The sequence below is a fragment of the Somniosus microcephalus genome, chromosome 5, assembly GCF_052327205.1.
Source record: "Somniosus microcephalus isolate GS21.2 chromosome 5, FLI_Smic_1.0, whole genome shotgun sequence".
Lineage (NCBI taxonomy): Eukaryota > Metazoa > Chordata > Chondrichthyes > Squaliformes > Somniosidae > Somniosus > Somniosus microcephalus.
In genome coordinates this window covers 127,951,653-127,979,017 of record NC_140991.1, presented here as the reverse complement: position 1 = coordinate 127,979,017, position 27,365 = coordinate 127,951,653, and the positions used below count along the sequence as shown (strand labels likewise).

Sequence of the window (27,365 nt, the reverse complement as noted above, 5' to 3'; positions counted from 1 at the left end):
GCAATGATATTTAGTAAATGAATAAACATTATTCCATTTGGCAGCCTTACAAATAGCCTGCAAGGAAACAGAACATATGCTTTGTCCATGAAGCACTGACTGAACATGTGAAATATTCATTTTTGACTGAACCAGGAGGAGGTCTTTCTGGCACTGGTACTAGGATTCCAATATAAGTGTAAGAAATCTACTCAGACAGACAAGAACTATAATTAAAATAATAGATACATTATGCTTCCCTTTAGGACTCCTGCACCACCCGTTACATGACTGACAAAGAGGTAAATAGTATGGTTTGAGCTTTTAAAATACAGTTTTCTCCATTCAATTTCATAGTGCTTCCCATGAACACAGTTCATCACCTTTTATATAGGAACAAGAGTTGGCCATTCAGCCCCTCGAGCCTGTTCTGCCATTCTGTTAGATCATGGCTGATCTGTACCTCAATTCAATTTACCCGCTTTTGTTCCACATCCCTTGATGCCCCGAGTTACCAGCTGATCTCAGTCTTGAACATTTCATTTGATCCAGCATCCACAGCCTTTTGGGGGCGGAGAGTTACAGCTTTCCACTACCCTTTGTGTGGAAAAGGTGCTTCTGTATTTCACTCCTAAATGGAATAGCTCTAATTTTAAGATTATGCCTGATTGTTCAAGATTACCCCACCAAATATGGGGCTAAAAATTCGGGGGTTTAGCACCGGCCGTTACCGCCAGATCCATGGAAAAAAATGGTGGCCACTGCACTTCCACCCGCTGCTGGTAGGTCCTGCGGTGGCCGCCATTTTGGCTGGGCAGTAGCACTACTGATGTCCGCGATCGCGAAAATTATGGAGATTATGCAGATAGTGACATCAGTGAGTGTGCAATTTTCAACTTCGCCGCTCCACTTACCGGCAGGCCTTAACTGCAGCCATCTGAGCAAGCGTCAACAAGCAGGAAGGAGGCTCCAGCAGCGTTATTTAAAGGGATCATCAGCAACTACTTGCAGCTGACATGTTGCTTCAGTTTGAATGGCTCTGTGGAACTTTCTGCAACTCCAGCAGCTTCTTTTAAGGTCCTAAGGTAACAGGGAGAGCTGGGGCAAGTGGCGAACGCCTTCATTCTTCTTACATAAGAACATAAGAAATAGGAGCAGGAGTAGGCCAATTGGCCCCTCGAGCCTGCTCCACCATTCAATAAGATCATGGCTGATCTGATCCTAACCGCCAATCCACTATCACAGTGGATTTAAAGGCTTCTGCTCACAACACTTGCTCACAGTCATGGGGGCTCTACTGGCAGTCCCCCTCGCGCTCGAGTATCTTAGGGAGATGGAGCGGAGGCAGCGAAGAAGAGGAGAAGTTGCGTGCAGAGGGAGAAGGAGGAGGACCAGGAGGGCTCTTAACAGGAGGCCTTACCCACCTAGGGTCTTCAGAGAGCACTTCTCTTATATCCACTTAACCGAGGAGCAGTGTAGTAGGAGGCTCTGCTTCAGCAAGGAGGTGGTCACAGAACTCACCTCCTGCAACCAGACCTGCAGCCTTAGAGGAGGACGACCACGGCTCTCCGTGTAGCCCTCAAGGTCACCGTGATCTCAATTTCTTTACCAGCGGATCCTTCCCGTCTGCAGTAACAGACATAACTAACATCTCCCAGTTCGCCATCCATCGCTACATTCAGGAGGTCACTGAGGTTCGCTATACCAGGAGAATAGACTACATTTTCTTCTCTCTGAGCAGAGAGAAGCAGGAGGAGCGTGCATGTGGCTTTGCCAGGATAGCAGGCTTCCCCATGGTGCAGGGCGCCATCGACTGCACCCACGTGGCTTTGCTGGTGCCGCATAATAATCCTGAGATGTTCTGTAACCGCAAAGGCTACCACTCACTTAATGCGCAGTTGGTGTGTGACCACGCCCAGTGCTTCCGGATGGTCAATGCCTGCTATCCTGGCAGCAGCCATGATGCATTCATCCTGCGTCGGTCCGGTGTGCCAGCAATCTTTCAGGCACCACATCAAACCCAAGGCTGGCTGCTCGGAGACAAAGGCTATCTGCTCTCCACCTGGCTCATGACTCCCCTCTGCAACCTCAACACTCATGCCCAGCACTCATATAATGAGAGCCATGCTGCCACCAGGAACATCATCGAGCAGACCATCGGGCTACTGAAGCAACGGTTCCACTGCCTTGACCCCTTGGGAGGAGCCGTCCAGTACTTGGCGGAGTGGGTGTCCCATTTCGTGATGGTCTGTTGCATGCTTCACAACTGGGCCATCACGAGGGCGCAGTCCTTGTAGGACCACCTCAGGAAGAGGGAGAGGGCGAGGAGGAGGAGGAAGATGAGGAGGAAGGGAGGAGGCAGACAGCAAATCTCCCTTCGGCACGGGCTGTCTGATTCCAGTGTATGCAACTCAGATACCCATTGCTCACCAGGTCCCATCAACCACAGCCCCATCATACCATCCCTGTGTCATGGAATATGACAGTGTCCTCCTGGGCACAAAGCTGAAAGGAGAGCCACCACAAAACAAAAGTTCGAAACAAAATGATTAAATTTATCAAGAATCAATTCACACATACTATATCAACTAATCACCCTTGTGCAATCCCTTAGTGTCTGTTGTTCAGATGGCCTTGCAGGACAACCTCAAGCAGCTCTGGACCTAGAAGGCCCGGCTGTAGGCTGCACCACCTCGGCATGGGTGGCAGCAGTCTGGGCTGGCTGGCTGACATGCAGCGGCAAGAGCAATGATAGAGTGGCAGTGGTGGGAGCAGGAATGCTGTCATCCTGAGAGAGGACAGCAGGGTCCTGCTCCACTAACCCACTGCCACTCCCCCGGGGCAGCGCCTCAGCATTCCGAACAATCTGGTGGAGGACAGGTTGCTGGGCTGCTGTGACACCCTGCAAGCCCCAGTCGACACTGGTAAACCCAGCCACGATGTCAGCAGCCTGAGCTTGCGTGTGAGCAAGCTGAGATTGCAGGACAGCGGTCTGCGCTTCCGCTGCAACACTAAGATGTTGGGTCACTTCCGCCTGTGCTGCAATGACAGCTACTACATCGCCCATCACACGCAGCATCATATCTGGGTTGAAACGGTCTCTCCAGGAGTTTTCCATCATTTCCAGCCTGGAAATCCTGGCTCCAAGCTCTGCGCAAAGCCCCAGCCAATGTTGGAGGCGGATTCCTCCATGCTCCTTGACATTGTCAAGAGGCTCTCTGGCAGGCTTGCCATTCTACCTAGCAATTCAGTGTGCATGCCCTTCTTCTGAAGGCCTCCTCATCTGAGTCGTGTGCAGCAGAACCCGCGAGCGAACTTGTCCTCCGGGGAGCTGGCTCCCGAGCTACCCTTCCCCCTGGCCTTGCTGCAGCCCACTCATGTCCAGTGCCTCACCTTATGCAGATCCCGCTTCTACACTGGCCTCTAAATTATGCGCATTGCCAGTTTCTGAGCTGGTGTCTGCGAGTGACAGATGCAGTGACGCTGTGTCTTCTTCTTCTCCCCCGTCGCTCTCCTCCATCGCCTCGGGGACAGGCTGGGCTGCTGCTTTTTCTTGATTATCTGAAAGCAGAAAGGCACAAGAGTCAGGTTATGGTGATGGGGGTGGGGGGTGGTGGAAGCAAGATATGCATGCGTACAGCATCAGCAGCATGAAAGTGAGAAGAGATTGTGGGATGAGGGGGAACTGGGATGTGAGAAGGAGGATTAGGAATAAGCATACCGTTGTTGTCCCCAAGGGCTTCAACCTCGCCTGTTGCCACGGCCTCCATGACTTCCAGTCCAATGATCTCCAGCACTTGCTCCTCCAGTTGGCTAAGGGTCTGTATGACAGCTTGCCCCCCGTCTGTCTATCGCTGCTCCCGATGATTATGCACCACCTTGGCCTTCAGGAGAAAGGGAAGTGTGAGTGAGTGTGGTGCAATGTGTTTCGGTGATGTGCCTGCCATAGTGGAATAGCTGTCAGTGTGTAAGGTGTGAGATGTGTGTGTGAGTGTTGCAGCAGTGGTAAGGTTGTAAGGGTGAAGTGAAGTCATGATTGAGAGGTCTGAGTGGTGATAGGTAGAGATTGTTGGTAGGTGAGTGCTGGGGATGTGGTGCATTGAGCAATGTGTGAGGCTTGTGGTGTGGATGGTGGGATGTGGCATTTGCTGAAGCCTTCACTGACCTTGACCTGCCATGCGAGGTCACTAAACTTCTTGCAGCACTGGATGGAGGACCTGGGGACCACACTGGTGGCCGTCACATAATCAGATATCTCCCACCACAGCCCTCTCAACGAATGGGTCAATGACTTCCTGTTGGCTTGCGGGAAGAGGACAGCCCGCCTCCTCTCCACGGCCATCACCAGTGCCTCCAGAGCCGCATCTGAGAATCTACAGGCTCTCTCCGTGCTGAGGCTCAGCCATCTCTTTGTAATACGGTCTGCTTCCAAGTAGAGTTCCAAGTGGAATGACAATGAGGTGCTGCTGCATCAATGCACCTCCACTTTAAGTACTGGATAAAGTCTAGGCTAAACATGACTGGGAATTAGTCTGCCCCAGATATTGGTCCGCCTGTTAAGCGGTAAGCCAATGAGTAGCGGTTTTAGCTCCGAGATCAGCACTATAATCATGTTAAATGAGGACTCAGCATGAATTTTGCGTGCTGCCTTGACCAGACTGACCCGGCGCAGCTCAATAGTGCTGGGCCATGACACCGACCATTTTCGGGCCATAGAGTTTCTATGTAACCACCCTATAAAATGCCTTTATCCTATTAAACCTCAAAATAAGAAATGCCCCCAGGAGTGTAAAAAAAGTGCAGGTGCTAAATTTGGAAACAGGAAAAAAGCAGCCTAAATGGGTTCCATGAGTTAGCATCCAATTTTCTTTTAAGTTGTAGTCATAGGGCTAGAAATTCAGTAGGCTTTGCGCCCAGTTTTCGCCCAAAGAGGGCTTTTGCGCCACTTGCTGAGCTTTCGCCGATATTCAGCGCTGCGGTAATGGCGGCGTTAGCCAGTAGCGCTGCGCCGCCACCGATGACGTCATCGGTGTGCGCAGTGCCCCGCTACCGGCCCGACCGCCATATTTAGTTGCGGCCGCCTCTTCCGCAGCGGCCACAAACAGCGATCAGAAAATGGGGCCGTCCTGTAGCGTTAGTGGGGCGAGTTAAGGCGGAGGTGTGGTCGGCCGCTTTTTCGGCGGCCGCCTGCCCGCACCTCCTTCCCCGGCCTCCTCCACCGCCCCCCCGCGGCATTGCCGGCTGTTTTCCGGGAGCCCGGCACTTCTCCGTGGTGCCGGGCTCATTTGCCGGCACTAGCGAGCGGCGATCTCGCTGTTGCAGGCACCTCCCCCTTAAGAGAGGGAGGAAGACCTGCAGTACCGCAGCCTGCCGCTCCGCAGCGGGTGGCGCTGCGGCACCTAGCGCGTCGATATTCAGTTTCAGCGCCCCAAGCGGGGGCGCCGAAACCCTTGAATAGCGGCCGCCTTCGAGTTGGGGCGCTGAAACTGAATTTCCGGCGGGCGCAAGTGGCTCCGCGCGCAGCGGTACTTTCTGGGCGCGAGCGAGCTGGCCACCCCAAACTGAATTTCTAGGCCATAGAGTTATACAGCACAGAAAGAGGCCCTTCAGCCCATCGTGTCTGCGGCAGCCATCAAGCCCTATCTATTCTAATCCCATTTTCCAGCACTTGGTCCGTAGCCTTGTATGCTATGGCGTTTCAAGTACTCATCTAAATGCTTCTTGAATGTTGTGAGGGTTCCTGTCTCTACCACCCTTTCAGGCAGTGAGTTCCAGATTCCAACCACCCTCTGGGTGAAAAAGTTTTTCCTCAAATCCCCTCTAAACCTCCTGCCCCTTAACTTGAAACTATGTCCCCTGGTTATTGACCCCTCTACTAAGGGGAAAAGTTCCTTTCTATCTACCCTATCTATGCCCCTCATAATTTTGTACACCTCAATCAGGTCCCCCCTCAGCCTTCTCTGCTCTAAGGAAAACAACCTCAGCCTGTCCAGTCTCTCTTCATAGCTCAAACACTCCAGCCCAGGTAACATCCTGGTGAATCTCCTCTGCACCCTCTCTAATGCAATCACATCCTTCCTATAGTGTGGCGACCAGAACTGCACACAGTATTCCAGCTGTGGCCTAACTAGCATTTTGTACAGCTCAATCATAACCTCCCTGCTCTTATATTCTATGCCTCGGCTAATGAAGGCAAGTATCCCATATGCCTTTTTAACCACCTTATCTACCTGTCCTGTTGCCTTCAGGGAGCTATGTACATGCACACCAAGGTCCCTCTGATCCTCTGTCCTTCCTAGGGTCCTACCATTCATTGTGTATTCCCTTGCCTTGTTAGTCTTCCCAAAATGCATCACCTCACACTTTTCAGGGTTAAATTCCATTTGCCACTGTTCTGCCCATCTAACCAACCTGTCTATATCGTCCTGTAGCCTGAGGCTTCCCTCCTCACTATTTACCACTCCACCAATTTTCGTGTCATCTGCGAACTTACTGATCATACCTCCTACATTCATATCTAAATCATTAATTTACACTACAAACAGCAAGGGACCCAGCACCGATCCCTGCGGTACACCACTGGACACAGGCTTCCAGTCACAAAAACAACCTTCGACCATCACCTTCTGCCTTCTGCCACTAAGCCAATTTTGGATCCAATGTGCCAAACTGCCCTAGATCCCATGGGCTCTTACCTTCTTGACCAGTCTCCCATGTAGGACTTTGTCAAAAGCCTTACTGAAGTCCATGTAGACTACATCAACTGCACTACCCTCATCCACACACCTAGTCACCCCCTCGAAAAATTCAATCAAATTGGTTAGACATGATCTCCCCCTGACAAAGCCATGCTGACTATCCTTGATTAATCCTTACCTCTCCAAGTGGAGACTAATTCTGTCCCTCAGAATGTTTTCCAATAATTTCCCTACCACTGATGTTAGGCTCACTGGCCTGTAATTCCCTGGTTTATCCCTACTACCCTTCTTGAATAATGGTACTACGTTAGCGGTCCTCCAGTCCTCTGGCACCTCCCCTGTGGCCAGAGAGGTGCTGAAAATTTGTGTCAGAGCCCCTGCAATCTCCTCCCTTGCCTCACACCGCAGCCTGGGATACATCTCGTCTGGGCCTGGGGATTTATCCACTTTTAAGCCCGCTAAAACCGCTAGTACCTCCTCCCTCTCAATGCTAATTTGTTCAAGTATATCACAATCCCACTGCCTGATTTCTATGCCTGCATCGTCCTTCTCCATAGTGAACACAGATGCAAAATATTAATTTAAAACATCACCTACATCTTCCGGCTCTACACACAGATTGCCACTTTGGTCCCTAATGGGCCATACTCTTTCCCTGGTTATCCTCTTGCCCTTAATATACTTATAAAACACCTTGGGATTTTCCTTTATTTTGCCCGCCAGTGTTTTTTCATGCCCCCTCTTCGCTCTCCTAATTTTTTTTTTTAAGTACCCCCCTGCACTTTCTATACTCCTCTAGGGCTTCCACTCTTTTTAGTCAAATATAGAGGAAAAAACAAGTCAGTCTGGAAGGCAGAGCAAATATGTAACGGCACAAGGGAGTATGGCAAGGCTGGATGGCATTTATTTTAATGCAAGGAGTCTTCCGAGTAAGGTAGATGAATTGAAGGTGTTGATGAACACATGGGAGTATGATATTGTTGCTATCACAGAGACATGGTTGAGGGAGGGGCAGGCCTGGCAGCTCAATATTCCGGGGTATAGAATCTTCAGGCGAGACAGAGGGGGGTGTAAAAGAGGAGGGGGTGTTGCAACATTAATCAAGGAGTCAATTACTACAGTAAGGAGGGATGATATCTTAGCAGGTTCCTCTAATGAGGCCATATGGGTAGAACTTAAAAACAAAAAGGGGGCAAGCACTTTGCTGGGAGTGTACTATAGGCCCCCAAGCTGTCAGGGAGAGATAGAAGAACAGATATGTAGGCAAATCTCAGAGAAGTGTAGAAATAATAGGGTAACAATAGTAGGGGATTTCCAACTTCCCCAATATTAACTGGGATAGTCAGAGTGTGAAAGGCTTAGAGAGTGTGGAATTCTTAAAGTGCATCCAGGAGAGCTTTTTGAGCCAGCATGTAGAAAGTCCTACAAGAAAGGGGGCGGTACTGGACCTAATTCTAGGCTGTGCATCACCCCCTACTATAGCTCCACTCCGTATCTCATCCCCCTGCCAAGTTAGTTTAAACCCCCCCACCCCAGTGTCCAGGATATGAGTGCTAAACCCAGGAAAAATCTACCCTGTAAAGTCCAAGAATTAATTTTTAAAAATAGGCTAAAATTAGCATATGAATAGCATACTGTAGCTCTTACAATGTGCAACACAGCAAGGGAGAGCACAGTTCATGCTTAAGATTCCCCAATCGTATTGTGCTGCAGTGGCCTCACAGGGAGGGACAGGAATTAAATGGGAAAGTTAATCTGAGCCAGTCTCGGGTAATTCTTAGTGCTTGGTAGTGGAATGGAATACGCAAAGGGCTAGGAGCATTTTGTTTTCCCACTTTCTTGGCAGGGATGGTACATGGTATGGCAAAACCAACAATTGTAAAAGGGGAGAGAATACTAAAGAATTAAAAGCATTATTTGATTTCATATATTTGTCTACCTTTACTAAAGAATACTAATTTCTGAAAATTACAGAAATCTATTTTGGAAATACGTTCATAGAATCTTACAGCACAAAAGGAGGCCATTTGGCCCATCGTGCCTGTGCTGGCTCTTTGAAAGAGCTATCCAATTAGTCCCACTGTCCTGCTCTTTCCCCATAGCCCCTTCTCCTATTATTTGCAAATCTGACTGTCTTTTTTGAATGCCACTGTGTAATAGAAGGAAAGAAGATTAAGGAAGAAATTGCTAAAGCAATAAATCCTATGCCTATATAAGCAAACTTTGAGAGTCTGTCACACTTCAGGTGTTATACTTTCTGCATATAGTGTAATGTCAGCTTTGGTTCAGTAGTAGCACTCTCACATCGGAGTCATAAGGTTGTGGGTGCAAGCCACACTTGAGAAATTTGAGCACATAATCTGGACTGACACGTCAATGCTATATTGAGGGACTGCTGCACTGTCGGAATTGCCATCTTTCAGATGAGATATTAAACTACCCTCTCAGATGGATAGACATAAAAAATCCCATGGCACTATTCAAAGAAAAGCCTGGGAGTTCTTACAACAGTGACTACATTTCATTGGCTGTGAAGTGCATTGATACATCAAGGTCATGAAAGGCAGTACATGAATGCAAGTTCTTTCTTTTAATGCTCCTGTCATAATAAAACAGTGCATCAATTAATTTAGCATGAGCAATGCCTTGGGATATCTACTGGTTAAAACATAAATTGATACTATACAGTAATGTTTAATGCAGATTTCAATTAGGTTTAATGTTTGCAATTTTTTTTAGAACATGCACATTTTTCACACTTCTGAATACTTAAAAAAAATTACTGTGGTGAGACCTTTACTAAATTGTGGTGTCATCGCTGCAGCTGGTGATACAAAACATCTTTCAGTACTTACAGGTTTTCTGGACAGAGCTGTGACCGTTCCTAAAAGGGGATGATCGTTGTGAATTGTACCCTTTTTCTTCCTGAGGTTTTCCTGACAATTAAACATAAACAAATAATTAATTCCTTGTGCACACCCCACAAGTTCTATAAATAGCGACTACTACATTACAATAATTAACATCTTTACTCAGGTACATACTAATTTATGCGTGGCATAAGATCAATATGCCTGCTTGTAGCTATTAGTTGTTTAATTTTCAGGACTCTATTCATCCTCCAATTGGAAAGATGATAATACTTTAACGAGATTCAATCTGTCGTTTTTAATCCTTCTTCCCATTACATGCATAAATGAACCTTATTAAGATGATATTGTTGAAAGCGAATTACCATAAATTTGCTTTAACACAGAGTGCTGCTTAGCTGTCCTGACACAGGAGCTCCTGTTGCTGAATGTTTGGCTGCTTTTGCTGGAAATAACATTCAGGACATTGCCACTGAGATACTTCCTCCAGGCTAGTTGGATGGTGAAGGCAGCCATTTCCTGCTTCCACGTCTCATCAACCTTGTCCCCATTCTGCCGCCGCCAGTGGAGGAGCAGTAGCAGCCCCTTACGTATCCTGTAACTACAAATATAAAAACAGTACAAACACTTTTAGGAACATAGGACAGTACACTACCAGAAAAGACTCTGTAGTCCATCTGGCTGGTCCCAAAAACTAATACCCCATTTTCCCACTCCCTCCAATACCTATCCAACTCTCCCTTAATTTCTTCCACACTATCTGCCTCCCTTGGCAGTTCATTCCATATGTTCACCACCCTCTGCGTAAAGTAGTTAAATATAAACTGTCTGTGCACCTCCCCTCTTCTAGGTTTTAGCTGGTGTACTCTGGTTCTAGAGCTTGCTGTATCTCATATTATTGGATTCAATTTATTTATTCTCTTAAAGATCTTGAATAATATCTTCTGAATCTCCTCTTCTCCAGAGTAAACAATCCCAAGATTGTCAACCTCTCCTCATAACTCAGATGTTTTAAGCTAGATATCAGTTTTGTTGCCCTGTTATGTGCGGTCTCCAATGCCTGAATATCCTTGCTGTAGTATGGCAAACAGCTGTACACAATACTCCAGATATGGCTATATCAGTGCCTTGTACAAACTCATTATCAGCTCCTGTGATTTGTGGTGTATTCCTCTGGCTATAAACATCCCAAGATCCAGTTAATTTTCCTTACTGCTGCCACTCATTGTACTAATATCCCTGATATCCCTCTCTTCTGTTGTGTCCTCTAGCCTAGAGCTATTTAGTATATATTTGCAATCTCATTGCCTTGTACTTGTTCACATTAAATACCAATTGCCACCATCCCAACCTTTCCAGATCCCTTTATAGTTGGCTTGCTTTTTTCCTATTAATTGAACCACTCCTCTCCCTCAATTTGTTGTCATCTACAAACTTAGACAGCTTTGTTTCAACAACAACAACTTGCATTTATATAGCACTTTTAACGTAGTAAAACGTCCCAAAGCGCTTCACAGGAGCGTTAACGAAAGATACCGAGCCACATCAGGAGATATTAGGACAGGTAGGTAGGTTTCTGTCCTTAGCTCCAAATCCTTTATAAACAACAATGACCACAAGTAACCACTTGTCATATCTGCACAGCTCCATTCATGGCCACCCTTTACCTTCTCTGGTTTAGACAATTTTCAATCTAACTCAGATGTTCATCTCCGAGCTCATGCCTTCCTACATTTGGGACTAATCGCTTTTGTGACACTGTATTAGAAGCCTTGCTGATATTTAATACATCACTTTCACAGAATTTCTGTTGCCAACAAGGTCTTTCATCTCCTGAAGGAACCTCAGTGAATTTGTTAGGCGAGGCCTCCTTCCTACAAATCCATGCTGACTTCCTCTTGCTATTACGTACATATCTAGGTGTTTCATTATCCCCTCTTTCAGGATGCCTTGTAATATTTTACCCAAAACAGATGACTTGCAGTTCACTGGGTCATCTTTTTAAAGACTGGTGTTATGTTACCGTTTTCCAATCGTGAGGCATTAATGATTCCCTAAAGATAGTGGCAAGGATGTAACCAATTTCACTAGCCACCTCTTTAAGTACAATTATATTTAGACCATTAGGGCATGGTCTTTCTTTAACTTCCTTAACTTATCAAATTTTCACTTGGCACATTACATACTAATTATGAGCTAGCTGTAATATTCAGATGTACATTTACCCATAATTTTGGCCATTGATACGAGTTCGCAAAATGGAAGATGTCCCCAGAAGTTAAGGATCTGCTCTCCAATTGGCCATTTGAAAAAAATTCGTAAGGCAATTTCCACTCAGGTTCAGCAGTTGAGCTCTTGTCTCACTTATACAAAAGGCCATTTGTTTCATAACAGCTTCTTTTAAAAGAAAATCATCCCTGTAGACCTTGTATAGAGTTTAAATGTGGAGTCTCCTATTCAAATTTTTGTTGACCATCAAAATTATAGCCTGCATTACAAATAATTCACCCTAGTCAGAATTGGTCACATTTCAATGTATTATTACACAAAAATAAATTATTTAGTATTTGAATCTTTGACAGACTATAACATCATTGCTGATATTGCAGGCCTAAAGAAATATTATACAAAAAATAATTCAGCACGGAAAGGGTTTAAAATAAAGTTGATATCCTTGATATGGAGTAAACAAATTTAGGAGTGTAATGGGAACTCGATGTGGCGAGGCAGCTTTTACTGTATACAGCATGCTTAAAAGTTTTAGGCCAAAGAAGATCAAACAACAAATGACAGGATCTCCCTGGAGCTGTCCTATGTGGAATAAATATGCACTTGAATCATTTCCCTTGTGTTGCTTGCTACTATTCTAAAAATGTGAATTGAAAAGCACAGCTGTTGTACTGTGATTTGAAAAGAATTCCTCGAAATCTCTGTAGACATTTATCAATGGGTAATAATGAATGCCGTTTCATACATCTGGGTACAACATGCAAACTGAATAGTCCAGCTTCCATCCTTTAACTGTCCTCATCCGATTGTGTTTCACTTTTCTGATGTGTACATCATATGACTTAGCTTTGGCATAAACTTATAATTAACAGAAACTTAGTTTTAGACCTAAAGTTATAATATCCAATGAGGAACACAATTCCTACAGTCCTGGTAGAATGAAACCAAAATGGGTTTTGGGAGTTTGGACTAGTGTATGATTTTGAATATATTGAGCCATAAGAGAGTAGCAATTTAGATAGTTCAGATATGGTCCAACTTTGGCTCAGATTATATGCAAAGTAATTTCTTCAACCCCAATTAGAGACTTCACCCTGATAGATTTCTTTTTTTTAATTAAGAAAGGTTATTTTGTTTTGTTGCTGTAATTTATCACAGGAGTTCACTAGTTGGCAAGGTTTAAAGTCAGTGGTTGAGAAAGGTTACAGCAGCAAAGTGACCTGAACCAGTCTAAAACACCTTACTGTACCATGCACATATAAAAACAATACTTGGGGAAAGCAGCTTTAGATTCCTCAGACACAGTTACTGGATGTCATGTTTTATATAACCATAGCAGGACAATAAAATGGAAATTGAAACAGTACACACACCCTGGGAATTTCTGATGAAAATTAGTAACAAGTTCCTCATATAAAAACAGAAAATGCTGGAAATACTCAGCAGGTTAGGCAGCATCTGTGGAAAGAGAAACAGAGTTAACGTTTCAGGTCGATGACCCTTCGTCAGAATGGGAAAAGGCTGGAGATGGAACAGGTTTTTAAGCAAGTGCAGGGGCAGGGAAAGGGGGGAGGGGAGGAAAGAACAAAAGGGAAGGTCTGTGATAGGATGGAAGGAGGAGAGATTAAGAGACAAAAGGGATGATGGTGCAAGGCAAAAGGAGATGGTAATGGGACAAGTTAAGGAACAAAAGATGGCTCTAGATGAAGTGTAAATGGCACTGGCAGAATGGAAGACAGCTGCCATATGAGAGAGAGAGAAAAAAAATGGAAAAAAAAGATAGGGGCATTATGGTCTGAAATTGGGGAACTCGATGTTGAGTCCAGAAGGCTGTAAAGTGCCTAATCGAAAGATGAGGTGCTGTTCCTTGAGCTTACGTTGAGCTTCATTGGAGCAGTGTAAGAGGCCGATCGGTTGCCTGTCACTTTAATTCTCCGCTCCACTCCCACTCAGACCTCTCTGTCCTCGGCCTCTTACACTGTTCCAATGAAGCTCAATGTAAGCTCGAGGAACAGCACCTCATCTTTCGATTAGGCACTTTACAGACTTCTGGACTCAACATCGAGTTCCCCAATTTCAGATCATAACCTCTGCCCCTATCTTTTTTTCCTCTCTCTCCCACATGGCAGCTGTCTTTCATTCTGCCAGTGCCATTTACACTTCATCTAGAGCCATCTTTTATTTCTTAACTTGTCCCATTACCATCTTCTTTTGCCTTGCACCATCATCCCTTTTGTCTCTTAGGGGTAAAAATTTGGTTGCTTTGTGCCTCCCGTTAGCGCCCTAAGAGGGTGCAAAGCAATTAGCGCCCAGGCGCGGCACCTCCCGCGAAATTCAGCGGGAGGTTAGCGGCGGCGCTAACCGGTAGTGTCCCGCGGCACTGCGCCGCCGGCGAGGACGTCATCGCGTGCGCAGTGCCCCGCTCACGCTCTTCGGGAGTGCCCCTTACTGCCGGACGCTATGTCCGACGGGGTCAGGGAGGCCTACCTGCGGCCGAGGAGGTGTAATTTAAAGGCGAGGTGCGGGGCAGCCATTTTTGTTGCTGGACACCTGCCAGCACTTGTCTGCGCTCTGGTCCCCGGCCTCCTGAAACGCCCCCCCCGCGGAGTGCCGGCTACGCTCCCAGAGCCTGTCACTTCTCTTGAGTGCTGGGCTCTTTTGCCGGCACTCCCGATCCCCAGGGGCCCAGCTGGGCCCTGGGTCACGCTGCGCAAGGCCCCTCTCCTTTAAGAAGTGGAGGAAGGCCTGCAATACTGCAGCGCGATGTGCCGCAGCGCCATGTCGCGCTGCGATATTGACTCGCAGTGCAATTTCCGGCGCAGGGGCGCTAAGCCCTGGCAAAGTTAGCACCCCAAATGGGGCATTACTCAATTTTTAGCCCTTAATCTCTTCTGCCTTCCATCCTATCACAGACCTTCCCTTTTGTTCTTTCCTGTCCTACCCCTTTCCCTGCTCCTACACTTGCTTAAAAACCTGTTCCATCTCCAGCTTTTTCCAGTTCTGATGAAGGGTCATCGACCTGAAACGTTAATTCTGTTTCTCTCTCCACAGATGCTGCCTGACCTGCTGAGTATTTCCAGCATTTTCTGTTTTTATTTCAGATTTCCAGCATCCGCAATACTTCGCTTTTGAACAAGTTCCTCATGTTGGACTATTGCAAAAAAAAGTACCTCTAAATATACAACAATAACAGTGTACAGAAATAGGAGGATAGAGCAGATGAATGCGTGGCTGTCTAGATGGTGTAGGAGAGAGGGCTTCAGATTCCTGGGGCATTGGGGCCAGTTCTGGGGGAGGTGGGACCTGTACAGGCCAGACGGGTTGCACCGCCAACAGGGCCGGGACCAATATCCTCACGGGGGGGGGGATTTGCTAGTGCTGTTGGGGAGGGTTTAAATGAGGTTGGCAGGGGGATGGGAACCTGAGCATAGATTCAGAAGGGAGAGAAGCAAAGCTGGAAATGGAAGGCAGAAAATTAGTAAGTGAGTTTGGAAGGCAGAGGCAACAAAAATTAGAAAATAGACAACAAAGGGGTTTGGCAGTGCTTAATGGTATATACTTCAATGCAAGGAGTCTAGTGAATAAGGCAGATAAGCTGAGGGCACAGATAGACACATGGAAATATGATATCGTAGTTATTGCTGAAACATGGCTGAAGTAAGGGCGGGATGGAAGCTCAACATTCCTGGTTACAGGGTTTTCAAACGAGAGAGGGGTATTAAAAAAGGAGGGGTGTTGCAATATTGGGTAAAGAATCAATTACAGCTGTGAGGAGGAATGATATGTTAGAAGGATCATCAAATGAGGCCATATGGATTGAACTGAAGAACAAAAAAGGGGCAATCACACTGCTAGGAGTGTACTATAGACCCCCAAACAGTCAGAGGGAGATAGAAGAGCAATTATGTAGGCAGATTTCTGAGAAGTGCAAAAACAATAGGGCAGTAATAGTAGGGGATTTCAACTACCCTAATATTAACTGGGATAGAATCAGTGTAAAAGGTATAGAGGGTGCAGAATTCTTAAAATGCATTCAGGAGAACTTTTTTAGCCTGTATGTAGCAAGCCCAACAAGAAAGGGGGCGGTTCTGGACTTTGTTTTAAGGAATGCAGCTGGGCAGGTGGAAAGGGTATCAGTGGGAGAGCATTTTGGTGGCAGTGCTCATAATTAGTTAGATTTGGCGTAGTTATGGAAAAGGACAAAGATAGGCCAGTAGCAAAAGTTCTCAATTGGGGAAATGCCAGTTTTACTAAGTTGAGATGTGATTTAGCAAAAATTGACTGCAAACAGGAAGGTAAATCAGTGTCAGAGCAGTGGGAGGCATTCGAGGGGGAAATAGTAAGGGTTCAGAGCAAATATGTTCCCTTAAAGAAAAAGGGTGGGACCCCAAATCTAGAGGCACTTGGATGTCAAGGGGCATGCAGGGTAGGATAAGGCAAAAAAGGGAAGCTTATGTCAGGTACTGAGAGCTAAATACTGCAGAAAGCCCAGATGAGTATAGAAAGTGCAGGGTGAAATAAAAAAGGAAATTAGGAAAGCAAAAAGAGGGCATGAAAAATATTGGCAAGTAAAATCAAGAAAAACACAAATATGTTTTATAAATACATAGGCCTAGAAATTCAGTATCGCCACGTTTGGGGCGTTATAGTCGAGCGTGCGCTAAATTTAGCGCCCGGCGCAAATTATCGCCACCTTCAGCGAAATTGACTTGCTTCGCCCCAAGAGGTGCTTGGTGCGCTAAAGCAGGCACTGCACGACTGTCCTAAGGCGCTAAGCCAGAGAGGCGAGGCGCTACCACCGAGGGCGGGCGCAGCGTAGGTGCGGCCAGTTAGCGATTGCAGGCAGACACGCTGGCGCCGGTCACCTCTTAAAGGGGGCAGGTCGATTTGGCTTGCAGCCACGCCCTGCACATTGGAGCCCTGATTCTTGGCCTGGACAGACCTGCTGCGACATTCTAACGCCTAGGACCATGGAGAGGGCCAGGGAGTGAGCGCAGCGGTTCAGTGAGGGGGCCCTGAAGGTTCTGGTTGGCACAGTGGAGCGCAGGCGATCTATCCTGTTTCCAGACAGTGGCAGGAGGCCGCTGCCCAACGAATATCGAAAAGCTTGGAGGGAGGTGGCACACAGAGTGACCTCCAGCAGCATGGTACCTAGGACCCCTGTGCAATGCAGGAATAAGTTCAAAGACCTCACTCGGGTTGTCAGGGTGAGTACCCTTTCCAGTATCCTCTTCATCCTTGCATGTGCACCTCACTTTATGGCCAAAGGGTCCTGAAAGCCCCAATGCCCAGCCCTCATCCAACACCTATGGCCCTTTCAGGAAACTCACATGCACATTCACCACTTTACACACTGTAAGGGCTATTCGACCATGGGAGGCAGTGCAGCCAAGATCAGGGCTTCACACTGTAAGGGCTATTCGACCATGGGAGGCAGTGCAGCCAAGATCAAGGCTTCACACTGTAAGGGCTATTTGACCATGGGAGGTAGTGCACCCAAGATCAGGGCTTCACACTGTAAGGGCTATTCGACCATGGGAGGCAGTGCAGCCAAGGTCAGGGCTTCACACTGTACTCAGAGCCTGTCCTTTCTCTTGCAGGGCAAGCTGGCGCACAACAAGAGGCAGCAGCAACGGACCGGGGGAGGCCGTCCTGACCTTAAAGAGCTCAGCGATCTGGAGCAGCGAGTGGAACGGATTATGGCAGGCCGGATGATTGGCCCCGTCGCCACTGGAGATGCTGACCCCCGTTCTGGACAGCAATGGTAAGGTCATCACCTTTTTGACCTCTCTCCTTCCACTTGTGCCTCACACCAGCATCCTTTGCCACTGTCGAACCAATGCAGTGCATTGCAGCACTCATGCCTCCCTCGCTGCCGCCCTGTCCTCACGCTAAAGCAACTCTTGTACCTCCCTGCTTTCAGATGCTGATTCGTCAGGTGAGGAGGCAGGCCCTCAAGCTGCCACTGTGAGTGATTCTGAAGGCGAGGAGGAAGAGGAAGCCGGACCATCAGTGCCACCCTCAGCCGAGGCAGCCCATGGCCATAATGGGGACACATCTTCCCTGGAGGGGAGCAGGGGGGAAGGGTCTGAGGAGGGTGAAGCTCCGGAGCCCAGCGGGCTGCAGCAACGCGCGGGGTGGGGGGGGGGGTGTAGGGAAGCTCGGCGGCCTTCTCCCTGGAGGGAGAGTCTGGCCTCCAGTCCTGCTACAGTGAACGCAGAGGAGGTGCAGCTCCTCGCTGAAATGGGCGCCCAGGCGGAGCACAGGCACACTGAGCTCATGGCTGCAGTGGCAAGGATGCCTGGCTCCATAGAGTCACTGGCAAGGTGTGTACAGGAATTCGGGGCAGCACAGGCAAGGAGTCTGCAGGACTTCGGTGCAGCACAGGCAAGGAGTCTGCAGGACTCCAGTGCAGCACTAGCAAGGAGTCTGCAGGACTTCGGTGCAGCACAGGCGGCTGCCACGCAAGTGCTTAGACGTGCCATGCAGCCAGTGGCTGGACTGCTGCCACCCTCGCTGGATCGGGCAGGATTCGCCGGGGCCCTCGCCGCGCCGCAGCAGGCCAGCAGCCTGTGCTTCAGCAGATTGCTCCGCATGCTTCAGTGCTGCCCCGTGCGAGTGCCAGTGTGTCGTCCGACCAGGGAGTGCCTGTGCTCTGTCAGGATTCTGCTGCCAACACTGTCACTCCTCCACTGCAGCTGCCACCACCCGTAGGACAGTCTGCTGCCGCCCATGCAGAGTTGGAGCAGTCAGCAGCCGGGCCCTCCAGGCCCAGAGCTGGTCCAGGCCGTCCCCCAAGGGCATCTGCCGACTCACTTTCTGACACTCAGCAGCCTTCCCCCAGCCTTGCTGCAGCCACTGGGGTCCCATTGCGGAGGAGCTGCAGGGTGGGAAGGGGCCAATCTCGCATGCGAAGCAGATCACCCTCGCAGGCCAAAAAGTAGGAGGTGTGGCAAAATGCTGTGAATTTTTTTAGTGAAGGCCGAGGATCATGGTCATTTTTGGTTAACTCTTTTGTTCATTGTCTCCAGGTTGTGAGAGCCAGTTATGTGTCTGACTTTTTTGGGGGGTTTCTCTGTATTTGTTTGTCATGCGGGAAGGGCACAGAGTTTGTTAAATAAATAATTGTCTTTATTCAGATTGTGCATGTTTGCTCTTTGAACTATTTGTTGCCTTGAACGGCTCAGGGTTTGCGGAACGGTTCTATTCATGTTCTTTCAATGGCACAAGCCATTCCCTCAGAGGGGGCCTAGAACCGACTTGCAATAAGCCGCTGACAGACGGCCCTTGCACTTTGTGCCTCCCTCCCGTCTTGGTGCTCCTCCTCCTCCTCCTCTGGTGGTCCTCCAATGTCTGCTGGCAATGGCTGAGTCCTGAGGATAGCCAGGTTGTGCAGCATGCAGCACACTACAACGAAATGGGAGACTCGCTCAGGCGAGTACTGAAGGGCTCCCCCGGAATGGTCCAGACAGCAGAACCATTGCTTTAGCACGCCGATTGTGTGCTCAATGATGTTCCTGGTCGCTTGTTGGCTCTCATTGTATCGTTCTTCAGCAGGGGTGCTGGGCGCACGGAGCAGGGTCATCAGCCAGGTGCACAAAGGATAGCCCTTGTCCTCGAGAAGCCAGCCTCCTGGGTGAGCCGGGGCTTCGAAAAGGTCTACCACAGAAGTCTGGCTCAGGATGAAGGCGTCGTGGCTGCTGCCTGGAAAGCGGGCATTGACAGCTAGTATCAGCTGTCTATGGTCACACACCAACTGCACGTTCAACGAATGGAACCCCTTCCAGTTGCGGTAATCCTCGGCATTCTCGAGGCGCCCGCAAAGCCACATGCGTGCAGTCAATGGCGCCCTGGACCATGGGGAAGTCCGCTATTCTTGCAAATCCCATTGCGCGCTCTTGCTGCTTGTCCAGGGTCATGGGGAAGGAAATGTACTGACGTCTCCTTTTGAAGAGGGCATTCATGGCTTGGCAGATGCAGCAATGCACCGCAAACTGGGAGACATTGGCAATGTCCCCAGTAGTGGATTGGAAGGAGCCGGTGGCATAGAAGTTGAGAGCCACTGTCACCTTCACTGCCACCGACAGAGACGTCCTGCTCCTCAGCTGAGGCTGCAGATCTGTCTGAAGCAGGTGGCAGAGCTCAGTGACCACCTCCCTTCTGAATCGAAGCCTCCGAATACACTGCTCCTCAGACATGTTGAGGTATGAGAACTGCTGGCGGTATACCCTGGGAGGGTAAGGCCTCCTGTGCCGACGCCTGTTGGCCCTCCCCCGTCTGGCCATGATTGGCACTCTCTCTCGGCGTCTCTGAGCCCTCTCAATGCAATGGAGAAACCCAACGTTTCCACCCATTGCAGCCCCCATAATATGTGGCCACTCAAGGCTATGGCACTGAAAAATCAATCCAACTGCAAAGTTCTGGGCTGAAGCCAGAATTACCTGTGCGAGCGCTGACTCAATGCAGAAAGCTCTCTCCCTTTGTCTCTCTGCAAATCTCTCTCTCTCTCACACAGGAGTGGTCCAAAAATGGCTACCACAAAGAAGCCAGGAAGAGCCCCCTTTAAATAGCGCCCCCGCAGCCCCACAGCGACATTGGAACCATTCCAGTCAACCAGTCGCTGGGAGCGCCAGGCGGAAAGAAGGGGGGCGCCACTGAAGTTCCGGTTCGGAGCGCACCAAGGGCATTGCACCATGAAATGACGTAAGGATCTGCGCGCGCAGCTGAGCGGGCTTTGTGGTTTTGCACCGCCACTAAATGTCCGCTCAATTTCGCGAGAGGCGCAGGTCTCGCCGCGCACGGGTGCTAGCCGCTTCGTGCCCCACTTATCGCCCTCTTAAGGCGCTAACAGCTGGCGCTAACAACTGAATTTCTCCCCCATAAAGAGCAAGAGGTTAAGCAGGAAGATATCAATGGACTGGCCAGGTGGGCAGAAAAGTGGCAAATGGAATTCAATCCGGAGAAATGTGAGGTAATGCATTTGGGGAGGGCTAACAAGGCAAGGGAATACACAATAAATGGTAGGATACTGAGAAGTGTAGAAGAACAGAGGGACCTTGGAGTGCATGTCTACAGATCTCTGAAGGTAGCAGGACAGGTAGATAAGGTGGTTAAGAAGGCACACGGGATACTTTCCTTTATTAGCTAAAGCATAGAATATAAGAGCAGGGAGGTTATGCTTGCACTGTATAAAACACTAATTAGGCCACAGCTAGAGTACTGTGTACAGTTCTAGTCACAACATTACAGGAAAGACGTGATTGCACTAGAGAGGGTACAGAGGAGATTTACGAGGATGTTGCCAGGACTGGAGAATTTTAGTTATGAGGAAAGATTGGATAGGCTGGGGTTGTTTTCTTTAGAACAGAGGAGGCTGAGGGGAGACTTGATTGAGGTGTATAAAATTATGAGGAGCCTAGATAGAGTAGATAGGAAGGAACTATTTCCCTTAGCAGAGAGGTGAATAACCAGGGGGCACACATTTAAAGTAATTCCCACATTACAACAGTGACTACACTTCAAAAGTACTTAATTAGCTGTAAAGTGCTTTGAGATGTCCGGTGGTTGTGAAAGGCGCTATATAAATGCAAGACTTTTTTTTCTTTCTTTAATTGGTAGAAGGACTAGAGGGAAGTTGAGGAGAACTTTTTTCACCCAGAGGGTGGTGGGGGTCTGGAACTCACTGCCTGAAAGGATGGTAGAGGCAGAAACCCTCATTACATTTAAAAAATACTTGGATATGCACTTGAATGCTGTAACCTACAAGGCTATGGACCAAGAGTCGGAAAATGGGATTAGGCTGGATAGCTCTTTCAGCTGGCAGACACGATGCGCCGAATGGCCTCCCTCTGTGCCATAAATTTCTATGATTCTATGACCAACTTGCATTTATATAGTGCCTTTAACGTATTAAAACTTCCCAAGGCGTTTCACAGGAGTACAGGTAGATTATCCTTTATCCGAACTTCCGAAAACCGAAAACCTCTAAAAACCGAAAGTTTTTTCGTTCAGCGTAAGTCGTGCGCACGACATGACCAGAGTGGCACACGACTTACGCTCCCCCCGCCGACCCCGACCCCCCGCCGACCCCCACCCCGACCCCCCGCCGACCCCCACCCCGACCTCGACCCCTGCCGACCCCCCGCCGAACCCCCCGCCGACCCCGACCCCCGCCGACCCCGACCCCCACCCCCGACCCCCCCGCCGACCCCGACCCCCCGCCGACCCCCACCCCTGACAAATTTTCCAGTCTTATAAAATACCTTCTGAAATCCGAAATTTTCCGAAAACCGAAACATGGCTGGTCCCGAGGTTTTCGGATAAAGGATAGTCTACCTGTATTATCAAACAAAATCTGACACCGAGCCACATAAGGAGATATTAGAGCAGGTGACCAAAAGCTTGGACAAAGTGGTAGGTTTTATGGAGCATCTGAAAGGAGGGGAGAGAGGTAGAGAGGAGGAGAGGTTTCGGGAAGGAATTCCAGAGCTTAGGCCAATGGTGGATTGATTAAAATTGGGGATGCGCAAGAGGCCAGAATTGGAGGAGCACAGATATCTCAGGGGGTTGTAGGGCTGGAGGAGGTTACAGAGGCAGGGAGGTGCGAGGCCATGGAGGTATTTTAAAACAAGGAGGAGAATTTTGAAATCGAGGCATTGGTTAACCGGGAGCCAATCTAGGTCAGCGAGCACAGGGGTAGAAACATAGAAGATAGGAGCAGGAGTAGGCCATTCGGCCCCTCAAGCCTGCTCCGCCGTTTAATGAGATCATGGCTGATCATCCAAATTCAGTACCCTGTCCCTGCTTTCTCCCCATATCCCTTGATCCCTTTAGCCTTAAGAAATATATCGAACTCCTTCTTGAATATATTTAATGACTTGGCCTCAACTGCCTTCTGTGGTAGAGAATTCCACAGGTTCACCACTCTCTGGGTGAAGAAATTCCTCCTCATCTCTGTTCTAAATGGCTTACCCCTTATTTTAAGACTGTGACCCCGGGTTCTGGACTCCCCCGCCATCGGGAACATCCTTCCTGCATCTAGTCCTTCTAGTCCTGTTAGAATTTTATAAGTTTCAATGAGATCCCCTCTCATTCTTCTAAACTCCAGCGAATATAAGCCTAATCGACCCAATCTCTCCTCATACGTCATTCCTGCCATCCCAGGTATCAGTCTGGTGAATCTTCACTGCACTCCCTCCATGGCAAGAACATTCTTCCTCAGATAAGGTGACCAAAACTGCACACAATACTCAAGGTGTGGTCTCAGCAAGGCCCTGTACAACTGCAGCAAGACATCCTTGCTCCTGTACTCGAATCCTCTCGCTACGAAGGCCAACATACCATTTGCCTTCTTAACCGCCTGCTGCACCTGCATGCTTACCTTCAGCGACTGGTGCACAAGGACACCCAGGTCTCGTTGCACTTCCCCTTCTCCCAATCTATTGCCATTCAGATAATAATCTGCCTTCCTGTTTTTGCCACCAAAGTGCATAACATCGCATTTATCCACATTATACTGCATCTGCCATGCATCTGCCCAATCACCCAACCTGTCCAAATCATACTGGAGTTTCTCTGCATCCTCCTCACAGCACACGCGTCCACCCAGCTTGGTGTCGTCTGCAAACTTGGGGATATTACATCTAGTTTCCTCGTCTAGATCATTAATATACATTGTGAATAGCTGGGGTCCTAGCACCGATCCCTGCAGTATCCCACTAGTCACTGCCTGCCACTCGAAAAAAGACCCGTGTATTCCAACTTTTTGCTTCCAGTCTGCCAACCAGTTCTCTATCCAAGTCAGTATCTTACCCACAATCCCATGTGCTTTAACTTTACACGCTAATCTCTTATGCGGGACCTTATCAAAAGCCTTCTGAAAGTCCAAATACACCACATCCACTGGTTCTCCCTTATCTATTCTACCAGTTACATCCTCAAAAAATTCCAGTAGATTAGTCAAGCACGATTTACCTTTTGTAAATCCATGCTGACTTTGTCTGATCCTGTCACTGTTTTCCAAGTGCTCTGCTATTACATCTTTTATAATGGACACTAGCATTTTCCCCACTACCGATGTCAGGATTACCTGTCTATAATTTCCCGTTTTCTCTATACTACCTTTTTTAAATAGTGGGGTTACATTAGCTACCTTACAATCCATGGGAAACATAGAAACATAGAAGATAGGAGCAGGAGTAGGCCATTCGGCCCTTCGAGCCTGCTCCGCCATTCAATGAGATCATGGCTGATCATCCAAATTCAGTACCCTGTCCCTGCCTTCTTCCCATATCCCTTGATCCCTTTAGCCTTAACAAATATATCCAACTCCTTCTTGAATATATTTAATGAACTGGCCTCCACCGCCCTCTGTGGCAGAGAATTCCGCAGGTTCACCACTCTCTGGGTGAAGAAATTCCTCCTCATTTCAGTCCTAAATGGCTTACCCCTTATCCTTAGACTATGACCCTTGTTTCTGGACTCCCCGGCCATCAGAAATATCCTTTCTGCATCTAGTCTGTCCAGGCCTGTCAGAATATTATAGGTTTTGATGAGATCCCTTCTCAATCTTCTGAACTCGTGAGTATAAGCCCAATCAACACAATCTCTCCTCATACGTCATTCCTGCCATCCCAGGTATCAGCCTGGTGAATCTTCGCTGCACTCCTTCCATGGCAAGAACATCCTGTCTCAGATAAGGTGACCAAAACTGCACACAATACTCAAGGTGCGGTCTCACCAAGGCCCTGTACAACTGCAGCAAGACATCCTTGTTCCTGTACTCGAACCCTCTTGCTACGAAGGCCAACATACCATTTGCCTTCTTAACCGCCTGCTGCACCTGCATGCTTACCTTCAGCGACTGGTGCACAAGAACACCCAGGTCTCTTTGCACTTCCCCTTCTCCCAATCTATTGCCATTCAAAAAATAATCTGCCTTCCTGTTTTTGGCACCAAAGTAGATAACCTCACATTTATCCACAATTTAGTGCATTTGCCATGTTTCTGCCCAATCACCCAACCTGTCCAAATCGTACTGGAGTTTCACGACATCCTCCTCACAGCATACCCTCCCACCCAGCTTTGTGTCGTCTGCAAATTTGGAGATATTACATCCAATTCCCTCGTCCAGATCATTAATATATATTGTGAACAGCTGGGGTCCTAGGACCGATCCTTGCGGGACCCCACTAGTCACTGCCTGCCACTCGGAAAATGACCCATTTATTCCAACTCTTTGCTTTCTGTCCGCCAACCAGTTCTTTATCCAAGACAATACCTTGCCCCCAATCCCATGTGCCTTAATTTTGCACGCTAATCTCTTATGCGGGACCTTATCAAAAGCCTTCTGAAAGTCCAAATACACCACATCCACTGGTTCTCCCTTATCTATTTTACCAGTTACATCCTCAAAAAATTCCAGTAGATTAGTCAAGCACGATTTACCTTTTGTAAATCCATGTTGACTTTGTCCGATCCTGTCACTGCTTTCCAAGTGCTCTGCTATTACATCTTTTATAATGGACGCTAGCATTATCCCCACTACCGATTTCAGGCTTACCGGTCTATAATTCCCAGCTTTTTCTCTGCCACCTTTTTTGAATAGTGGGGTAACATTAGCTACCCTCCAATCCATGGGTACTGTTCCAGAGTCTATCGAGTTCTGGAAGATGACCAGCAATGCATCTACTATTTCTAGGGCCACTTCCTTAAGTACCCTAGGATGTAGATTATCAGGCCCTGGGGATTTATCGGCCTTCAGTCCCATCAATTTTCCTAACACCATTTCCCTACAAATACTGATTTCTTTCAGTTCCACCCTTTCATCAGACCCTATGTTCCCCAGCATCTCTGGGAGGTTATTTGTGTCCTCCTTTGTGAAGACAGAACCAAAATATGTATTTGGTTGGTCTGCCATTTCTTTGTTCCCCATTATAAATTCCCCTGATTCTGACTGCAAGGGACCTACGCTTGACTTGACCAATCTTTTTCTCTTCACATATCTATAAAAGCTTTTAGTCAGTTTTTATGTTCCCTGCAAGCTTACTCTCATAATCTATTTTCCCTTTCTTAATCAATCCCTTTGTCCTCCTTTGTTGAATCCTAAACTGCTCCCAATCCTCAGGATTATTGCTTTTTCTGACCAATTTATATGTCCTCTCCTTGGATCTTATGCTATCCCTAATTTCCCTTGTTAGCCACGGTTGAGTCACCTTTTTTGTTTTATTTTTATGCCAAACTGGGATGAACAAATTCTGTAGTTCATCCATTCGGTCTTTGAATGTTTGCCATTGCCTATCCACCGTCAGCCCTTTGAGTGATATTCCCCAATCAATCCTACCCAACTCGCTCCTCAGACCATCGTAGTTTCCTTTATTTAAATTGAGGACCCTAGCCTCTGAGTCAACTACTTCATTCTCCATTTTAATGAAGAATTCGATCATATTATGATCGCTCTGACCCAAGGGGCCTCATACAACAAGATTGCTAATTAATCCTTTCTTGTTACATAATACCCAGTCTAAGATGGCCTGATCTCTGGTTGGTTCCTCGACATATTGGTCCAGGAAACCATCCCGTAAACACTCCAGGAATTCCTCCTCCACAGTATTGTTACTAATTTGGTTAGCCCAATCTATATGTAGATTAAAGTCACCCATGATGACCGCTGTGCCCTTATTGCACGCTTCTTTAATTTCCCTTTTAATGCCATCCCCAACCTCCGCCTTACTGTTTGGAGGTCTATATACCACTCCCACTAACGTTTTCTTCCCCTTAGTATTTCTCAATTCTACCCATACAGATTCCACATCATCAGAGCTAATATCCTTCATTACAATTGTGTTGATCCCTTCTTTAACCAGTAATGCTACCCCACCTCCATTTCCTTTTTGCCTATCTTTCCTGAATATCGAATACCCCTGGATGTTGAGTTCCCAGCCTTGGCCATCCTTGAGCCACGTTTCCGTAATGCCAACCAAATCCAGAGTCTATAGAATTTTGGAAGATGACCAGCAATGCATCTACTATTTCTAGGGCCACTTCCTTAAGTACCCTAGGATGTAGATTATCAGGCTCTGGGGATTTATCGGCCTTCAAACCCGTCAATTTCCCGAACACCATTTCCCTACAAATACTGATTTCATTCAGTTCCTCCCTCTCATTAGACCCTATGTTCCCCGACATCTCTGGGAGGTTATTTTTGTCCTCCTTTGTGAAGACAGAACCAAAGTATGTATTTAATTGGTCTGCCATTTCTTTGTTCCCCATTATAAATTCCCGATTCTGACTGCAAGGAACCTACGCTTGACTTCACCAATCGTTTTCTCTTCACATATCTATAGAAGCTTTTACAGTCAGTTTTTATGTTCCCTGCAAGCTTACTCTCATTCTCTATTTTCCCCCTTTTAATTAATCCCTTTGTCCTCCTTTGCTGAATCCTAAACTGCTCACAATCCTCAGGTTTGCTGCTTTTTCTGACCAATTTATATGTCCTCTGCGTGGATCTTATGCTATCCCTAATTTTCCTTGTTAGCTATGGTTGAGTCACCTTTTTTGTTTTATTTTTATGCCAAACAGGGATGAACAC

The 27,365-nt window shown here is 47.6% G+C and overlaps 1 protein-coding gene across 4 annotated transcripts in view; it reads right to left on the bottom strand.

Moving 5' to 3' along the window:
* The window catches only part of invs (inversin), a 425,788-nt gene that overhangs the window by 100,929 nt on the left and 297,494 nt on the right, over nucleotides 1-27,365 (bottom strand). For 3 of the 4 annotated variants that reach the window (XM_085988194.1, XM_085988197.1, XM_085988196.1), the window contains exons 13-14: nucleotides 9,913-10,148; nucleotides 9,533-9,613 (exon numbers count right to left, since the gene is read on the bottom strand). In XM_085988194.1, the coding sequence (XP_085844320.1) occupies nucleotides 9,533-9,613; nucleotides 9,913-10,148 (317 nt within the window). The remainder of the gene's footprint in view (nucleotides 1-9,532; nucleotides 9,614-9,912; nucleotides 10,149-27,365) is intronic. The other variant, XM_085988195.1, reaches the window with a different exon arrangement.